This window comes from Opisthocomus hoazin, chromosome 9 (genome assembly GCF_030867145.1).
Source record: "Opisthocomus hoazin isolate bOpiHoa1 chromosome 9, bOpiHoa1.hap1, whole genome shotgun sequence".
NCBI lineage: Eukaryota > Metazoa > Chordata > Aves > Opisthocomiformes > Opisthocomidae > Opisthocomus > Opisthocomus hoazin.
Window position 1 is genome coordinate 20012292 of NC_134422.1, and position 14784 is coordinate 20027075.

General features: G+C 37.5%; 1 protein-coding gene across 10 annotated transcripts in view; it reads left to right on the forward strand.

Moving 5' to 3' along the window:
* The window catches only part of SLC4A10 (solute carrier family 4 member 10), a 178331-nt gene extending 163574 nt beyond the window's left edge, over positions 1 to 14757 (forward strand). For 5 of the 10 annotated variants that reach the window (XM_075429856.1, XM_075429857.1, XM_075429855.1 and 2 more), the window contains 5 exons: positions 1774 to 1947; positions 2603 to 2725; positions 6136 to 6203; positions 7882 to 7998; positions 12562 to 14757. In XM_075429856.1, coding sequence (XP_075285971.1) covers positions 1774 to 1947; positions 2603 to 2725; positions 6136 to 6203; positions 7882 to 7998; positions 12562 to 12628 — 549 coding nt within the window. In that variant the 3' untranslated portion in view covers positions 12629 to 14757. Of the gene's footprint in view, positions 1 to 1773; positions 1948 to 2602; positions 2726 to 6135; positions 6204 to 7881; positions 7999 to 8666; positions 8706 to 11604; positions 11653 to 12561 lie in introns of all 10 variants that reach the window. The other 5 variants (XR_012764986.1, XR_012764985.1, XR_012764984.1 and 2 more) reach the window with 5 other exon arrangements.
* Positions 14758 to 14784: the final 27 nt, after the last annotated feature.

Here is a 14784-nt window from a genome sequence, read left to right on the forward strand (position 1 = left end):
CACTCCAGCCGGGCACTGCAGCATTCAGGTCAGGGTTGGTAATGGTATCCTATGTACCATTTCTCCCGGATGACTACAGCGTTAAATGGCATGGTGTCAAATCTTTTAGCCCATCGGACACAAATACTCAAATTTTTAAGTGTGCCTTTGTTATCGAAAGTTGAGGTATTGGTACACCTTCCAAGACAACTGAGAAAGAACAATCACATGACAGAAACATGAATTACACAGTGCAAAAGTTGTGAAATACGAAGAGCAAAGAGAATGCCTGACTGTTTCTTTCATTGTATTTAAATTTTTGATTGCAAGTTAAAAATGGCTTGCTTTTTTTTTTACTGCTCATTTACAGGCAAGGCAACATCTCTTGGTTTTTTGACTGATGTTTTCTGTTCAGAGACTCTTCTTTTATAATTTTGCCTAGCCCTTATCATTTGGGTTGATACTCTGAGAAGTGTAAGTTTGGCTTTTACTGAGGTTTAGCTAATTTCAACGTAATATGGTTCAGCTGTTTCTCAGAACAAGGGTATGAGAAAGTACACTATTGAGGAGTGTTTTTAAGGCATGCTAAAATCTGGCTATCTTTACTTGGAAAAGTGATAGCATCCCCCTCCCTTCCTCCCTCCCCCAAGCTGGGACAAGGAATTGAGATTTGATAAGATGGCTTTTGTGGGAGGATGTGCTTTCTGCTGTTTCTGTGAAAAAGAAATCTGCTCAAATCTGGCCAAATTATAAGTCTTTAAAAAAATGCAGTTTGCACATGCTCAATTAAAATTCCTGAAACCTGAAATTCCTAAAGACTGTGTGAATATAGCATGGCTCATCCATGCAGGGAGAAATGGTGCGTCACCATCATCACTGTGCCATAGCAGTGGACACAAAGTCTCATGTCAGTATGGAGCCAAATAGGTGTAAAAATTAAGAATCTCTCATGAGCGTTCCTAATGGCATGGCAGTTGGTTTTCTGGCATTCCTTCTTTAAGTGCAGTAGGGAAAAGAAAACAGCCTGGGACAAAGTGTTTGTGGAAGCAAACTGGAGGGTGGGGGTGAGGGGAAGTGTTTCATCCACAGGAGACAAAATACTGAAGAGGTCCCTCCATGGTCAGCTTTTTGTGTGCTAAAGGAAGCAGAGCTCAGCTGATGAAAAACAGAGCTGTAGAATGTATTGGAAAGGCAGTGTAACAGTGCATGTGCCCAACAGGATGAACCAGCTTCCGTTCAGTTTGATTCACAATTGATTCGTGTCTGCTCCAAAGTCTGGCTTTGCCTAACTTTAGGAGTTCTTGACTTGAAATCTTAGCACTGCTATTTTAAAGTAACCGTTTTCTTTGTGCATAACATATTACGGAGTTACAAGCAGGATGTTTCCTGGAGTATGAATATGCAGAATGTAATTCAGTGGAATCCGGTATCTCAGCACATCTTCAATAGAAATATCTAGGAAGATAAATGTGTATTAAAATTGAAAGGAACTTACGAAGTATGACTGACCAAATAATTACTTAAATTATAAGAGTCTCACTCTTACTCTGGTGGCTTAACCGGAGAAATGAGTCCTTTACCACCACTGGACTAGCAGTGCTCGTGATTGATCATGGCTTATCATTGCAACTGAGGGAGTCGTCTTCTGTGTTCCTGAACTTCTGCACAGCTTTTGCCTTTAGAATAACAAGCCAGATTCTTGGATATTCAGGATCTCTTAGGCAGTGTGTGAATGTCAGCATAGATGATCCTACAGCTCATTTTGATCTAAACTTTTGAAAATTTCTCTTTCAGCTTTTTGACAGGATAAAGTTATTCTGGATGCCTGCAAAGCATCAGCCAGATTTTATTTATCTGAGGCATGTTCCTCTTAGAAAGGTCCATCTCTTCACTGTAATTCAGCTGAGTTGTCTTGTGCTTCTGTGGATTATAAAAGTTTCAAGAGCTGCCATTGTCTTTCCTATGATGGTATGAAATATTTTTTATTTCCTCTAAAAATCTCTTTTCTTTTCACTTGTGGATAATTATTACGGAAGAAAAAATTAATTGTGGGCAGGTAATTACAACGTTGCTTTGATTCAATGTTCAAGGACAATTCATACTGCATTAAGTAAGGAAAAAATTCTACATATAACCTCTAGTTTGAGTCTAGGTTGCACTCTGTTCATATGTGTGGATATCCCAACTGTATATTGTCTTAGGGAAAATTCTTCTTTTTAAAAAAAAGTAATTAAAATTTATATGATGTTTTTATTTAAGGAGTAGTGCTTAATAATTTACAGAAAGACCATTCACTCATTAAGGAAGATTGTTCATTGCACTGAGGAACTTTACTGATAGTTCTGTGTCTTGCTGGAAATAAAAATCTGTTCTGCTGCTGAAGTGATGTCTCTCTGATTATTTCACTAAATGAAAATAAAAGATATCTACTGACCTCAGTGATTGTTAAATGCTTCAAGGAATACTTTATCTGAACAAAGGAAGAGCAGCTGTTGGCCCGTCTAAATTAAAGGATAAAATTCTAGGTGTAAACTGCGGTCACTTTTGAAAGTATTCCTCTACAAGCATATGTGTCAGTTTTACTTGCTTAATTTCCTAATTCTTTGAATTAATATCTTTACAGGTCCTAGCTTTGGTATTTGTCCGAAAACTCATGGATTTCTTTTTTACTAAGCGGGAGCTCAGTTGGTTGGATGATTTGATGCCTGAGAGCAAGAAAAAGAAACTGGAAGACGCTGAGAAAGAGGTGGGTCATGGTGTCATTTTTTTTTTTGGTGTGTGGCACTTTATCGATTTCACCTTCAGTCATTTAGAGAAAATTCTGTAAATAAGGCATATTCCATGCAACAGGCAGACTTGTCAACAGTATCCAAAGTGTAATATTGTCATATTTTACGTAAGTACTTTTAAGGTTGCAAATCTAATTGGCTTAGGTGGGGACGTCTATTAGGTATAGATTCTTATGCTGCTGTACTGTCATATAACACAGTGTCTACAGTGCTCCTGGGGACTGCTCCTGAGACCCACTCAGGTGATGTGCAGGGATGAACCTGTGTCTGCAGGAAAGCCCTCGGATGCCTGGGGCACTTTGATGCTGTGTTGGGACTGGTCTCGTCTCTGCTGAAGATGCTGAGGAGAGCACTGCAGAATTTAAGGGGCATGGCATGTCCCAGCTACGTCTGAGCTATACATAGCTCACATGCCATCACCCGGTGCCCTCTCCACTCAGCAGTGTCATAACCCCCTGCAGTATCCCTATTACACTCTGGGCCAGCATTTGCCTTCTGGTACTGCAGAAACAATTTACTTCCACTTCCTAATGAAAAGGTCAGTGACACTGCTTACCCCTGTTAACCAAATCCTCAGACTTTTACTTACAGCCTGTGGCCGTATCCCCAGTTGACTGTTTCAGATCTGGACTCCTTGTCCCCTTTCAAAGAACATGCATTTCAGATAATTTCTTATAAACTTGATACAGGACAGATTCTCACACATTTCCACTCAGAACACTCCTATATTTTGACAATGAAACACTGATGTCTCTGATTGTAGCTTTCAAACCAGTTTTGCATGTGTTTGATAGTATTTTCATCTAGCTGCTGCTGCTTCCTGAATTGCTTGTTTGAATATCATATAAAACTATAGGAATATAAAGTAACTTTTCTGTGTTAAGGGACAGAGGTCTTTGTCCTTTGTCCCTGGTATCAGCCCACCTGATCACTGTCAACTGTTAGGGAACTCAGTACTGGGCCCAGATAAATGAGGGACAGGTCTTGATGGAAAAACTGTGACTGCAGGAGCAGGAGGTAGAATATGTTGGTGCCAGGTTGTTTTAAATGGAAGTGGTGTATCCTGCATCAGCACTTTTGAATAGCAGCATGGTGTGAGGCTGTGGCGGCAGTGGGAGGTGAAGGTGCAGATGATGCCACATGGTCTTGGCAGGCTGTGGTCACTTCTAGGCGGGAGTGCTCTGGGGATGGTTGTGCATATGATCTGTAAGATGCCCTGAAGACCTCTGCAAAAGTCTGGGACCCGTGAGACACAATCTACAAGAACTAGAGAATGTGAATGGACAAATCAGCAATTTATCCTGAGGGATGCCCTGAGATGTGATCTGAGACCAGTGAAATTGTGTATGTGAGGATTCCCATTGGTAAGTCTATTTGCAGAAATAGGACATGAGCTAAGAATTTGAACATGTTACTATGAAAACTAGATTTCTCTGCCTTCAGGATGCTTCTGTGACCTTTGACAACTCACTGCCTCGTCTGTAACCTGGAGAACTATAACTTTACTTTCTTTTACACATTCAACATACTTTCATAGAATACAATTTGAGAAAAAGGTTTTACCTAGGTGATAAACATCATGATGATTATTTACTATTTAGTATGCGCCTGTAAAACTATCAGGCTGAAATTAAAATAAAATTTTTTCCCCCTTGAACTGAAGCAGATCAGAGGGTTGTTTCATCACAGTGTCTGTTGTCATCACAGTTTAGTGTAACCAAAAGTAACCAAGGCTCTTCTGGTGGGTCTGGTTATTGGAAAGGATTCCTTGTTATCCTTATGTTTTGGTTATATGTCACTTTCCTTCCAGTGCCTGATAGGATGGCATCAGAAAACAAAACTCGGAAAATGTACTGGTGTTACTTTATTTCATTCACTATTTTGAGAGGTTATTTTTACATATTTTGGCATTTCTAAATATTTGGAGCTATTATTGAAACTGTTCAACTGTCAAAAACTTATGAAGCTGCGAAGCCTGGAAATGACAAAATTAACTAGTAATAAAACTTCTGACATGTAGCCTAAGGAATTAATTGGAGAGTTGCTATCACACGGCTTTTTAAAATAGAAGTATTCTACCCACAAGAATATTCAGAAATACAGTTGACAAGATCTGAAACTTACTTGATTGGATCCTAATTTCATCACTTAAGTTGTTTTTATATTTTTAGGCCATGTTTTTCCCAGGCTTTGTACATTTATAGTGGATATTATACATGCCTTCTCCTCACAGACCTCCTTTGGAAGCCACTTTGATGTTAATCAGTGAAGTCTTTCTGAGACGGGAATGAACAAAGTGACTTCTCTCATTTGGTGAAAAAAATGTTGTGACTTTTAAAATAGCTGTAATAGTAAAACATAGAAGAAACAAATTTCTCTGCAGAGAGGACTTAAATTCTACTACTTTGGAAAATTGCACTGGCTCTTACAGCTAACAGCACCGTAGTAGTGTGTGTGTGTGTTGCATGTGAGGTTTTGGGTGATCTGCCAGAAAGTGGTAAGCTCTTTTTTGGGAGAGTCAGCTCACGCTTTCAAACAGGCACCAGGGTAAACTGTTACAAAGCCATCTAATAAAGGGAAGAAAGATGTGGAGGTGTCTGGCTGTCTGTTACGCTCATATAGACGCACAGGGCAACAGTTTAGGGCAGGATTTGATGGTCATGTTCGTGTGAAGGCACGTTGACCTCCTGGCTGTGGTTTTCCTGACCTGACAGGGGTGTGAGCCTTGAGAATCCACTGGTGTCTGAAAGACAGAGACTTGCTTTCCTTTGTTCTTGCAGGCAGGACATGGTGCTTGAGTGTGAGGTGTCATTTTGTTCTCCCCTCCCCCTAAGATAGATTTTCTAAATTTGTAATTATTTCATAAAAAGATTTTTGGTAGATATGTCTCCTAGTTCACTTCCTATTACTCATAGAAGTTTTTTCCCTGTTCAGGTAAAAACTAATTTTGGTGTCTTGTTTCACTACCTTTCACTGCAATAAAACTTTGTCAGTATTAAAACTGTGTATGCAAACTTCAATTTGACTTCCCTAATTTCTGCATGTTAACATTGCAATGTATATATCCTGTTATGCACGGTATTTTAAAGTCACCATACAATTGCTCACTCAGTGTTAATAATTTTTCTCTTTCTTTATTGTTACAAAGTGTCTCGTCTATTTGGCATAGAAAAATAACATTAAGTGAAGAGCCATCTTTTAATATAGAGGGTTTTAAATGTGAAATATTTAAATTAAAAGAGTTGAAAAGTATCTTACTTTAAGAACTTCAAATAAATAGTGTTAAAGAGGAAAGAGGATTAAAGTACAGAAATTTCACTTTTCACAACATCATATCCTGTCTCATGTCTAAATTCCTTCCTTCTAGGAAGAGCAAAGTATGTTAGCAATGGAAGAGGAAGGGACTGTTCAGTTACCACTAGAAGGACATTACAGGTAAAATATACCTTTCCTCTTTTAGGTGAGTTGCAATTAAACAAATAAAATAAACATGCCACAATATTCTTAATGCTTACTGAATGTTGGGAGGATGTTTGTCTGGTAGTAGAGTACAGATAGGTGAACTGAACCGTATCCTGCAGCATTTAAAAAGCTCAGCCCTTTTCTAGTCTTTCCACGTGATCTCACAGTCCCTAGGAAAAGGACACAGTAGTTGAAGTTTTCCCTTGGGCAGGACTGCAGGACCAGGCCGTTCGTAATGCCCCTCGGCTTCTGACATGCACAGTGCGAAAGGAAGACGTAGAGCAGGTCAACCCCCTCACCCTGGTGCTAGCAGGGAGCCAGGAAGGGTTTTGAACACACCCCAGAACAACAAGGTTTTTACAGTATTACGCTCTAAAACATTCTATTTCAGATCCTATCTATGCGAGAGAAGTGAACGAAGAGCTGTTCGGGGTAGATAAGGCATAATGCAAGGCTGACACAACTTAAAAAGCATGAAACCCTATGCTATAGATAGTAATGATACATCTGGCCAGCCCACAAGGGCTTATGCTCATTTACAGTTTTCAGAAAGAAAATTTTTAATAAAGATTTGGAATATTTGGTATTAGTAACCTTTGCATTAACATGAGTTCATAGGAACACTGTCTCAGAGTGGCCTCCTCTCTTATATTTTAACACAAAGTTACCGTAACTTCTCTTAAGGCAAACAACCGTCTGTGTCTGAAAAATCCCAGGCCATTTCTTACTGCTGATTCATCACATTTCTGACGGTCTTTTTTTTTCTTCTTTTGTCCATACGTTTTTGTTCTGGTTTATATTAGCAATACATTGCTTAATTTATCTTGAGGTGTGATCTATATTGATCTATAGTGTGTTTACTTAGGTGAGTTACCTGGATAATATCTGACTTTCTGTACTGTAAGAGTCACAGTTGTACAGCTGAAAAGAGGAGTCAAGACATTAGTTGATGAAGTGGTTCCCCAAAACCCTGTGAAAACGTTTACTGAGGGCTTACTGAATGTCAAGCCATGCGTAATCCTTCAAGTCAGGAATAATGTATAGGCAGGCCCTTAAAACATTTAAGACTTTATTATTCTGAAGGGTATAAAAACATATTTGGCACAGTCCAGGTAAAGCGAAGGGCGTAATGGCTACACAGTGCTGCTGAAAGCTACTGATAAGCTTGTTGAATTGGGACACTTCTTATTAGATCTCTTAAATCTTTGACTTTGTCAAAGGTTTTGATTGTTTTTAAAATGGTTTGAAAAGCAGGTGGAGTTTCAGAGCATAAGTACTTTGAGAACTGTTCGGAGCTCTTAGGGTCCTGGTTTAATCCAACTACGCCACTGGCATGCTGTGAGATCTTGGGCAATATTTAATTTCACACAGTTCCTCATTTTTCTCTGTCTGCTTAGTTGGAAGTGACACAATATATTTTATTGATGTTATTGTGATTAATTGCTGTTGGAGGAGGAAAATACTAAAAAAGTGCTAAGATGTTTTAAGAGAATATTTAAGTCATTGTTCAGGATTTTGGAAGTTTAACATACTTTCTTATATTGCACTTACTGTCATCACTATCAGTTTGCAACGACTTTTATAGAGTTAATAAGTAACACAGACTGATGGCTTATTGTTTTATTGCGTATTTACTTTTATTTTTGCCTAGAGATGATCCATCTGTGATAAACATTTCTGATGAAATGGCAAAAACTGCTGTGTGGAAGACATTGTTGATCTCATCAGAGAATGCAAAAGATAAGGAGTCAAGCTTTCCTTCTAAAAGGTTTTAATCTTTTTACTGCATTATACTTTATATTTTTGTGTCAAACCAATGTTAGAATATTTTACTAGTGATTAGAAAGATTTGTAGCATCTTGCAGTTTTAGTTCTATGTTTCCTTTTATTTATGTCCAGCCATAATATTCTGAGCTCAAAACACAGATTCAATATTTATTAGAAAAACCCTAAAAATATTTGCATGCCATTTAGTTATGCTACAGTGGAAAATGAGATTGAGCATGCCTGATGTTTGTGTGATGAACCACCAGCCTACACCTGGATATTGCACAACAGCTGTTGTGTTTGTTCTGCTTGCTGTCGTTCTTTCCTCTTGGAAAAGAAGTGGTCACCACTGCCCTGGAAATATCTGTATGGAGAACCCAGTACTCTGAATGCAATCTATTAATATTGGAAGTGAAAATAATTTGAAGATTGCATCACGTCATTTTTCTGCCTACTTCACTTGTACTGAAAGCAGTTAAATACTTTTTTTGGTCCAGACAAATGTAAAATGAAGCAATGATGTTTTATCTGTGCTACAGTGTTATTATGGGAATAAGGAAATATTAAATACATGCACAGTGTGATTGTAAGAGAAATTTTCCTGTTTCCATAAATTTTAAATTTAACTATTTTCTACTTAATTGTTTCATATCACATTTTTGTCATAAGCACCCCTTCCTAATCACTCTAGAAGCTGATTCCCCAAAGGTAAGACCCTGTCCCCCAACCTTTTCCTTGATTGTATCTTCCAGTTCAAAATGACGTCACCTAGGAACCCAAATGACTCGACTTTGTGTAGTTTTTGGGGAGACAGAATGAAAAGAAATTTCAAATAAGAATGTAAAATGCCTTCATTGAAGTCCTTAATATTACAATTTGAAATCTATTGTGCATTAAAAATAGAAACTGTAGGTGTAGTATATTTAAATGTTAAATTGAATTTATTCCTAGAATTCTTTTTCATTAACTGACTTTTTAAAAATATGAAATTATATTCTTCCCATTTTTAAATCTAGTTTTCAAAACCAGCTCCGTGTTTGTAACAGCTAGTCATTGTTTCATGGTGAAAAGATGCAGTAAGAGAAAAAATTCTGTAGTCAAACACATTTTTTAATTTTGTCACCCCAAAATGGCATGCTGCCTTTTAGTGTTGTTCCTTTCCCTAAACAGCATAAACGAGATGAACAGTTGATGACCAGGAATCTTCATTTCGGGCACTCATGGAGCAGCCTGCGACTGTGATTATTTTAATGCTATTTCGCTGACATTCAAAATAGCAGTTAGTTCTGACTTGCCTTCCACCCTGCACGTGGGCGGAAAAGGATCTGGTCACAGGGCAGTCAGCATGGTGCACGGGAGAAGGATGTGCCGCAGGGTTTTCTGACCTTATATGCCTCTGCTGTCCAGGCTGTGAAAGCCTGGAGAAGAAACTGATGTGGCATGTTCACAGCCACTGAGTATGCAGTAGGTGTCATTGTTCTGGTGGCTGTTGCTTTCTTTGATGGTGTGATAGATCTGTAAATGTGTACTGTTCTTACCTGAAATTCTCAAAGATCCTTTGAGCGAAGAGCATCTGCACAGACTGTGGCTCAAACAACACTGGTAAAAGATGATTTGGGCTTTCCGCTGCAGTACAATAGAAACTCATTTTCTAATGAGCTCGTTTTCAATCTGTATCTTTGCTCATGAAAACAAAGACTCAGGTGAAGGAACTAAGGGATCACAGGTTTTATGATTTTAGGTGTGAGTATCCTGTTGTAAAGGAACAACTTCTTAAAGAATCTGAAATCCTGCTTTTTCACATGCTCTAGCTTGTCTCAGATTTCCAGACAGAAGTAGATCTGACAACCTTTGAACCTGGAAGGCTTGCTTTCTGATAAGCAAAACCATAGACAACATTCATCTTAAATCGTATTAGAGATAGCTCTAAAGAAACACTATAATCCTACATGCATGTATCATTACATGAAGATACAATTCAATGCTAGGTAAGTACCGAGAAAAAAAGAAAGCCTGGAATGATAGCAGTCGTACGGATAATTTTTGCAAATGATGAAGATCACCAGTATTACATTACACAGTTCCCATCAGTGAAGGGTATCTCACCATAGGGGAAGAAAAATCACGTTTTGAAATTAATTTTACTGATGCCTTTTGAAGTTCAACTGCAGAAATGTTTAGTACTCCCTTTCCTGTTTTCAGGTCTACTTTCTTATACTAATATCCCCAAATACTATTAAATAGGGATAATTAAATTATGATACTGCACTATTTCATATGATGCCTTTTACATGAGGCACTGATCAATTAACAACATAGGGTGATTTCTGCAATACATAAAATCTGGAAGTTCTTTGTACTAATTAACTACTGAGTTGACTTGGCCAATGGAAGACTGGCCAATGATAAACTAAGATCATCCCCAGAGCGAGATTTTAGGCAGGAAGTGTTTATGCAAATGACTTAGCCTGATGCATGGATAATATCTGTCGTAAGCTCTGCCCTGCCCCTGGCTCGGTGAAGTAGGGTAGTGTGTGACAGTTCTTACATGCCAGACTTATAACAGTATTTAAGTGTCTAAAGAGAGGACTTAAATGAGATTTAGTCAGCTGTTGCCTAACCACAGAGGCACCTGAACTTTATCATTTCCCAACCTTAATTTTTCATTATTAAAATTCCTAAGGACCTAAAATTCTGCTTTTGAGCCTGCCTTGGTAGAATTAAATACCAAGGCACCCTCTTTGGTACATGTAATTAAATATTTCTCTGTCTTTACTTATAGTATTAATCCCTTCAGATAGCAATTTCAAAACACATTCAGAAGATCTGACCATGTATAGAAGGTAGTCCTAGCTGGTCTTTTAAAGTATCGGAGAAAGAGGGGTCTGTCACTGTAGATGGTGTGAGTTCCCTTCTCTACCTAAAAATATGGAAATCCCACATCCCAAATCTTCTTTCTCGAGCTTGTTGGACTACTCCCTTGGTAGGGAAGAAGAGAGCTCCAAGTCCGTTACAGATCCACCAGTTGTGTGTTTTACTGGTAAAAGACCGGACTTGTCCTTTTTTTCTTTTTTTCCCCCAAATTTCTCAAGGCATTAAAGCCCACATCTGCAGGAGATGCTCAGAGATGTGAAACCTAAATAGAAGGAAGACTTTCCTGGTATCAGAGGCACCTAAAACGTGGAAATGTTATAGACTGTAAGGCACACAACACATCCTCAGTGTTTGCTTTTACTAAGCACAGGTAACTCGCTGTCTGCTGTACTGCTGCACTTCAAATTCACCCCCCAGGAATTTGTTTGCATACCCTTTGTGTGCAGAAAGCGTACCACACCCAATTCTATCACTATTCTACAGAAGGTGACAGATTTGGCAGTTGAAGTGGCAGAAGTTGGTATTCTTTAGCTATTTCCATTAACACCTCTGGAACTGCCATAGGCATAGAAGTAAGCTTTGGCTGAACTGAATTGTATCCTTAAAGCAATTTTTATGTGACGATAAATGTCAGATGATTGTAAAATTGTGCTTGAATCACCTTAGGAATTTGAGAATTGATCTTGCTTTCTCTAAGCCTCGTGTAACTCAGCCTGTTTCTCATTCATTCTAGTTAAGGCATTATTCCCCTGAAACCTGGTAGGTTACGTGCTTGATACAGGTTTGTTCTCAGAACTATCTTTTTTTTTAGATACCCTGCTACTCTTTGTTGAAGGCTTGATTTGCCTGTGTTGTGGAAGCCTCTTTGCATTTTCATAGTGTGATTGAAACTCATTGCAAGAACACGACTTTTTATTTATTTACGCTTTGTAAATTAGAACCCTCTTCACAAAAAAACCCCCATCTGCTTTGCATACGTATTGCTTTCTGTAGGCAAATCAACAGTGTTTTAACTGGAAAAAAGCTGAATCCAAATTTGAACTCTGCTTCAGAGTTCTTAGTGATATGGCTTTTGTATGATATTTCAGGCTTTTTTAAGAAAAAAAGTTATTTCCATATAATGTATACATGAGGAAGTATATATTAAGCCCCAGATGGGCAATACTGTCACTCTCCACCCCCCCAGCCTTCTCCTGCTTTCCCCAGTCAAGACTGAAAGCCAAATATTACAGTTGGAAATTGGCTAGCACTGCTCTAGTTCAGAAGCATTCTTTCTAAATGAGCAACAGAATACATTTTAAAGACAAGAAATACTTACTGTGACCTCTTGTTTGTGCCATTTAAGAAAATGCTTGTATTGTCTGAGAACTGTACCATTACCATTATTTAATCAATTAACAGTTGTATTTGCCAAGAAAAGAAAAAGGAAAAAAGCGTCTATCTTTGCTTGCATGCTGGCTGACTTGTCTGTCTGCACATCTTAAGTTCTCTACCCACCTTGTCACTGAAATGCTGGCCGATGTCTTCTGCACCATTCAGCGCAGAAACTTTCACTTGCTTCCCAGTTTGTGCTATGCAGCATGAAAAGTTAATTAAAATATCAGTGCAGTGTTGGTTTACAGGTAGATCATTAATATATACATATGATAGTGGTGTTGTAACCCTTCCCCCCCCCCGCTTCTTTTCCTAGTGCTGAAATAAGAAAAGAGAAGAAAGCTGACTCAGGGAAAGGTGTTGACCGGGAGACTTGTCTATGACTTGTTCTTCAATTCATTTTTTACAAATGAAAGGAGTGCCACAACCACTAAATATAAATGATTTGACCTTGTAACTTTTGTCTTTCATCTCAAACTAGCACAGGTAATGTAGTGCAATATTTGTCTCATTTCACCTTGTCTACATGTCTGCATTGTCTAGTATCTGTGTAAAAGTCTGCAGTAGCCAATGCAAAAAAATGTTCTTTGCTGATACTGGCCATTTGTCAGTATTCATATCATAAGTGTAACAAGCAAAGCTTCGTTCAATTTCAACTTTCCTGTTAATAGGTTTGTACTGTATTTTACTACTTTTTCTGTGTGAGAATACTTAATAATCCTCATTCAAGATGAACCTGAAACACTTGTTCCAATTTTTTTTTTAAATCACCTGACTGGAGTAAATGATTTCAGGAGACCCAAACTGACAAGCAAGCATTAAAGAAGTTTTTAAAGTAACCACTGATCTGACCCTGTGAACAAACTCACAAGGATAATCCTTTCTTCCTCAAACTGTGCTTTTGAAGTCATGGATTAATCTTGCAATGAGGATTGCAGGGTCAGATTCTGTATTTGTGAAGTTTTCCTTGATTTAATACAGTGTATTTAATATTCAAATTTGTATGTAACTAGAACATAGTCATATATATAAATATATATATTAAAAATATATATTAAAACATTCTCTCACCTTAGTTGAAAAACACCACCACATCCTTAGATGTGAAACATAGGTATGGTATTTCTTAAAATGCAATCTGTGATGACAGCATCTTGTATTGTATGAGTGTTGCCATGGTGGGCCAAACAACTGCATTACATCATTAATCAATCCATTATAATAGGGAAAATTTTGTAGATACAAACTATACCCTCACACGCAGTTGTATCACCTGCCCAATGATTTTCCTCTTTATTGCCTAAAATACAGCCACATAAAGGGCATATTTGTATTGTACTCTCTCTACTAACAACTGTAAACCTCTTAATTTCAGAGTTTAATTGTGTATAATACTTAAATGGGTATCCTGCTGTTGGTTTTGTTACAGCTCTTCACTATTCCATCAAGTACGTATTGATTAAAAGATAAAAACAACATTGAAAAGTCAAATGTGGCTTTAAAGCCATTACAAAGACATTTTTCCTAAAGGATTTTGTTACTGCCTGATCCTTCAAGCTGTTCTTTTGTGTAAAACAAGTACTGCAAGATTAGGTATTGAATTAATAGAAATGTGGAGCAAAAGTTTTATTGCATTATTTGGAATTCACTAATTTTTAATTTTTTTTTAAGAAAAATTTTTAAATGATTAAATGAAAGCTCTCATTATTACGCTATTACTTTGAACCATACAAATATAAGAATTACAGTCTTGTACTCGTTAAAACTACTCATCTGCAGGTCTTTAACATTCCCCAGCTTTCACAATATGATAAACTTCCCATAGACTTCATGTGAACAACTTTTCCTATCCAGCACATTTAAAGTATTCCTTTGAATGATTTTGTGCGTGTGAATTTGTATGTTTTACTACTTTAGCCATAAACGATAATTGCATTTTGCTGCAAACTAACAGGGCCACTGACTTAGCATTATCAAAGCCCATTAAAGGCCATTTTTATGGGGGGGGAGGGGGATCTAATGGACACAAAGAAGGATTTGCATTTAATTCAGTGTTTGTATTTGTAAATTTAGGAAAACAGTGCTGATGCATCAAGGTTAAATGCTTTGTTTTGTGTACTTGATGATAAATTTTAAGATTCCAGTTGTTTTAAGGTTAGTATAGAAGTTCAATACTGGTTTGTCCCAAAAGCAGCCTGGTGATGTTTTAATATGTTGCTGACCTTGTTACAGATAATGTATACAATCAGAATGTATTAGTTTCACTTGACCAACTCTTAGAATATTAAGAAATCAGTGTATTGAATGGCATTCTGTATTTCTGTTCAGTATTTCAGAGTGGTTTTATTTTAAAATAGTCACTCTCTTCTTGTGTGAATTTAAATGCTATTTCAATGTTAGTCTTAACATTCTGAAATCACACACAATATAAAGCAAATGTAGTGCTATATTTACTTCTAATTTCATATTCCTGGTCAAAATTACTCAATTTCTTGGATGTAATTTATTACAAAAGTTTATGTGTACATGTGAATAGACT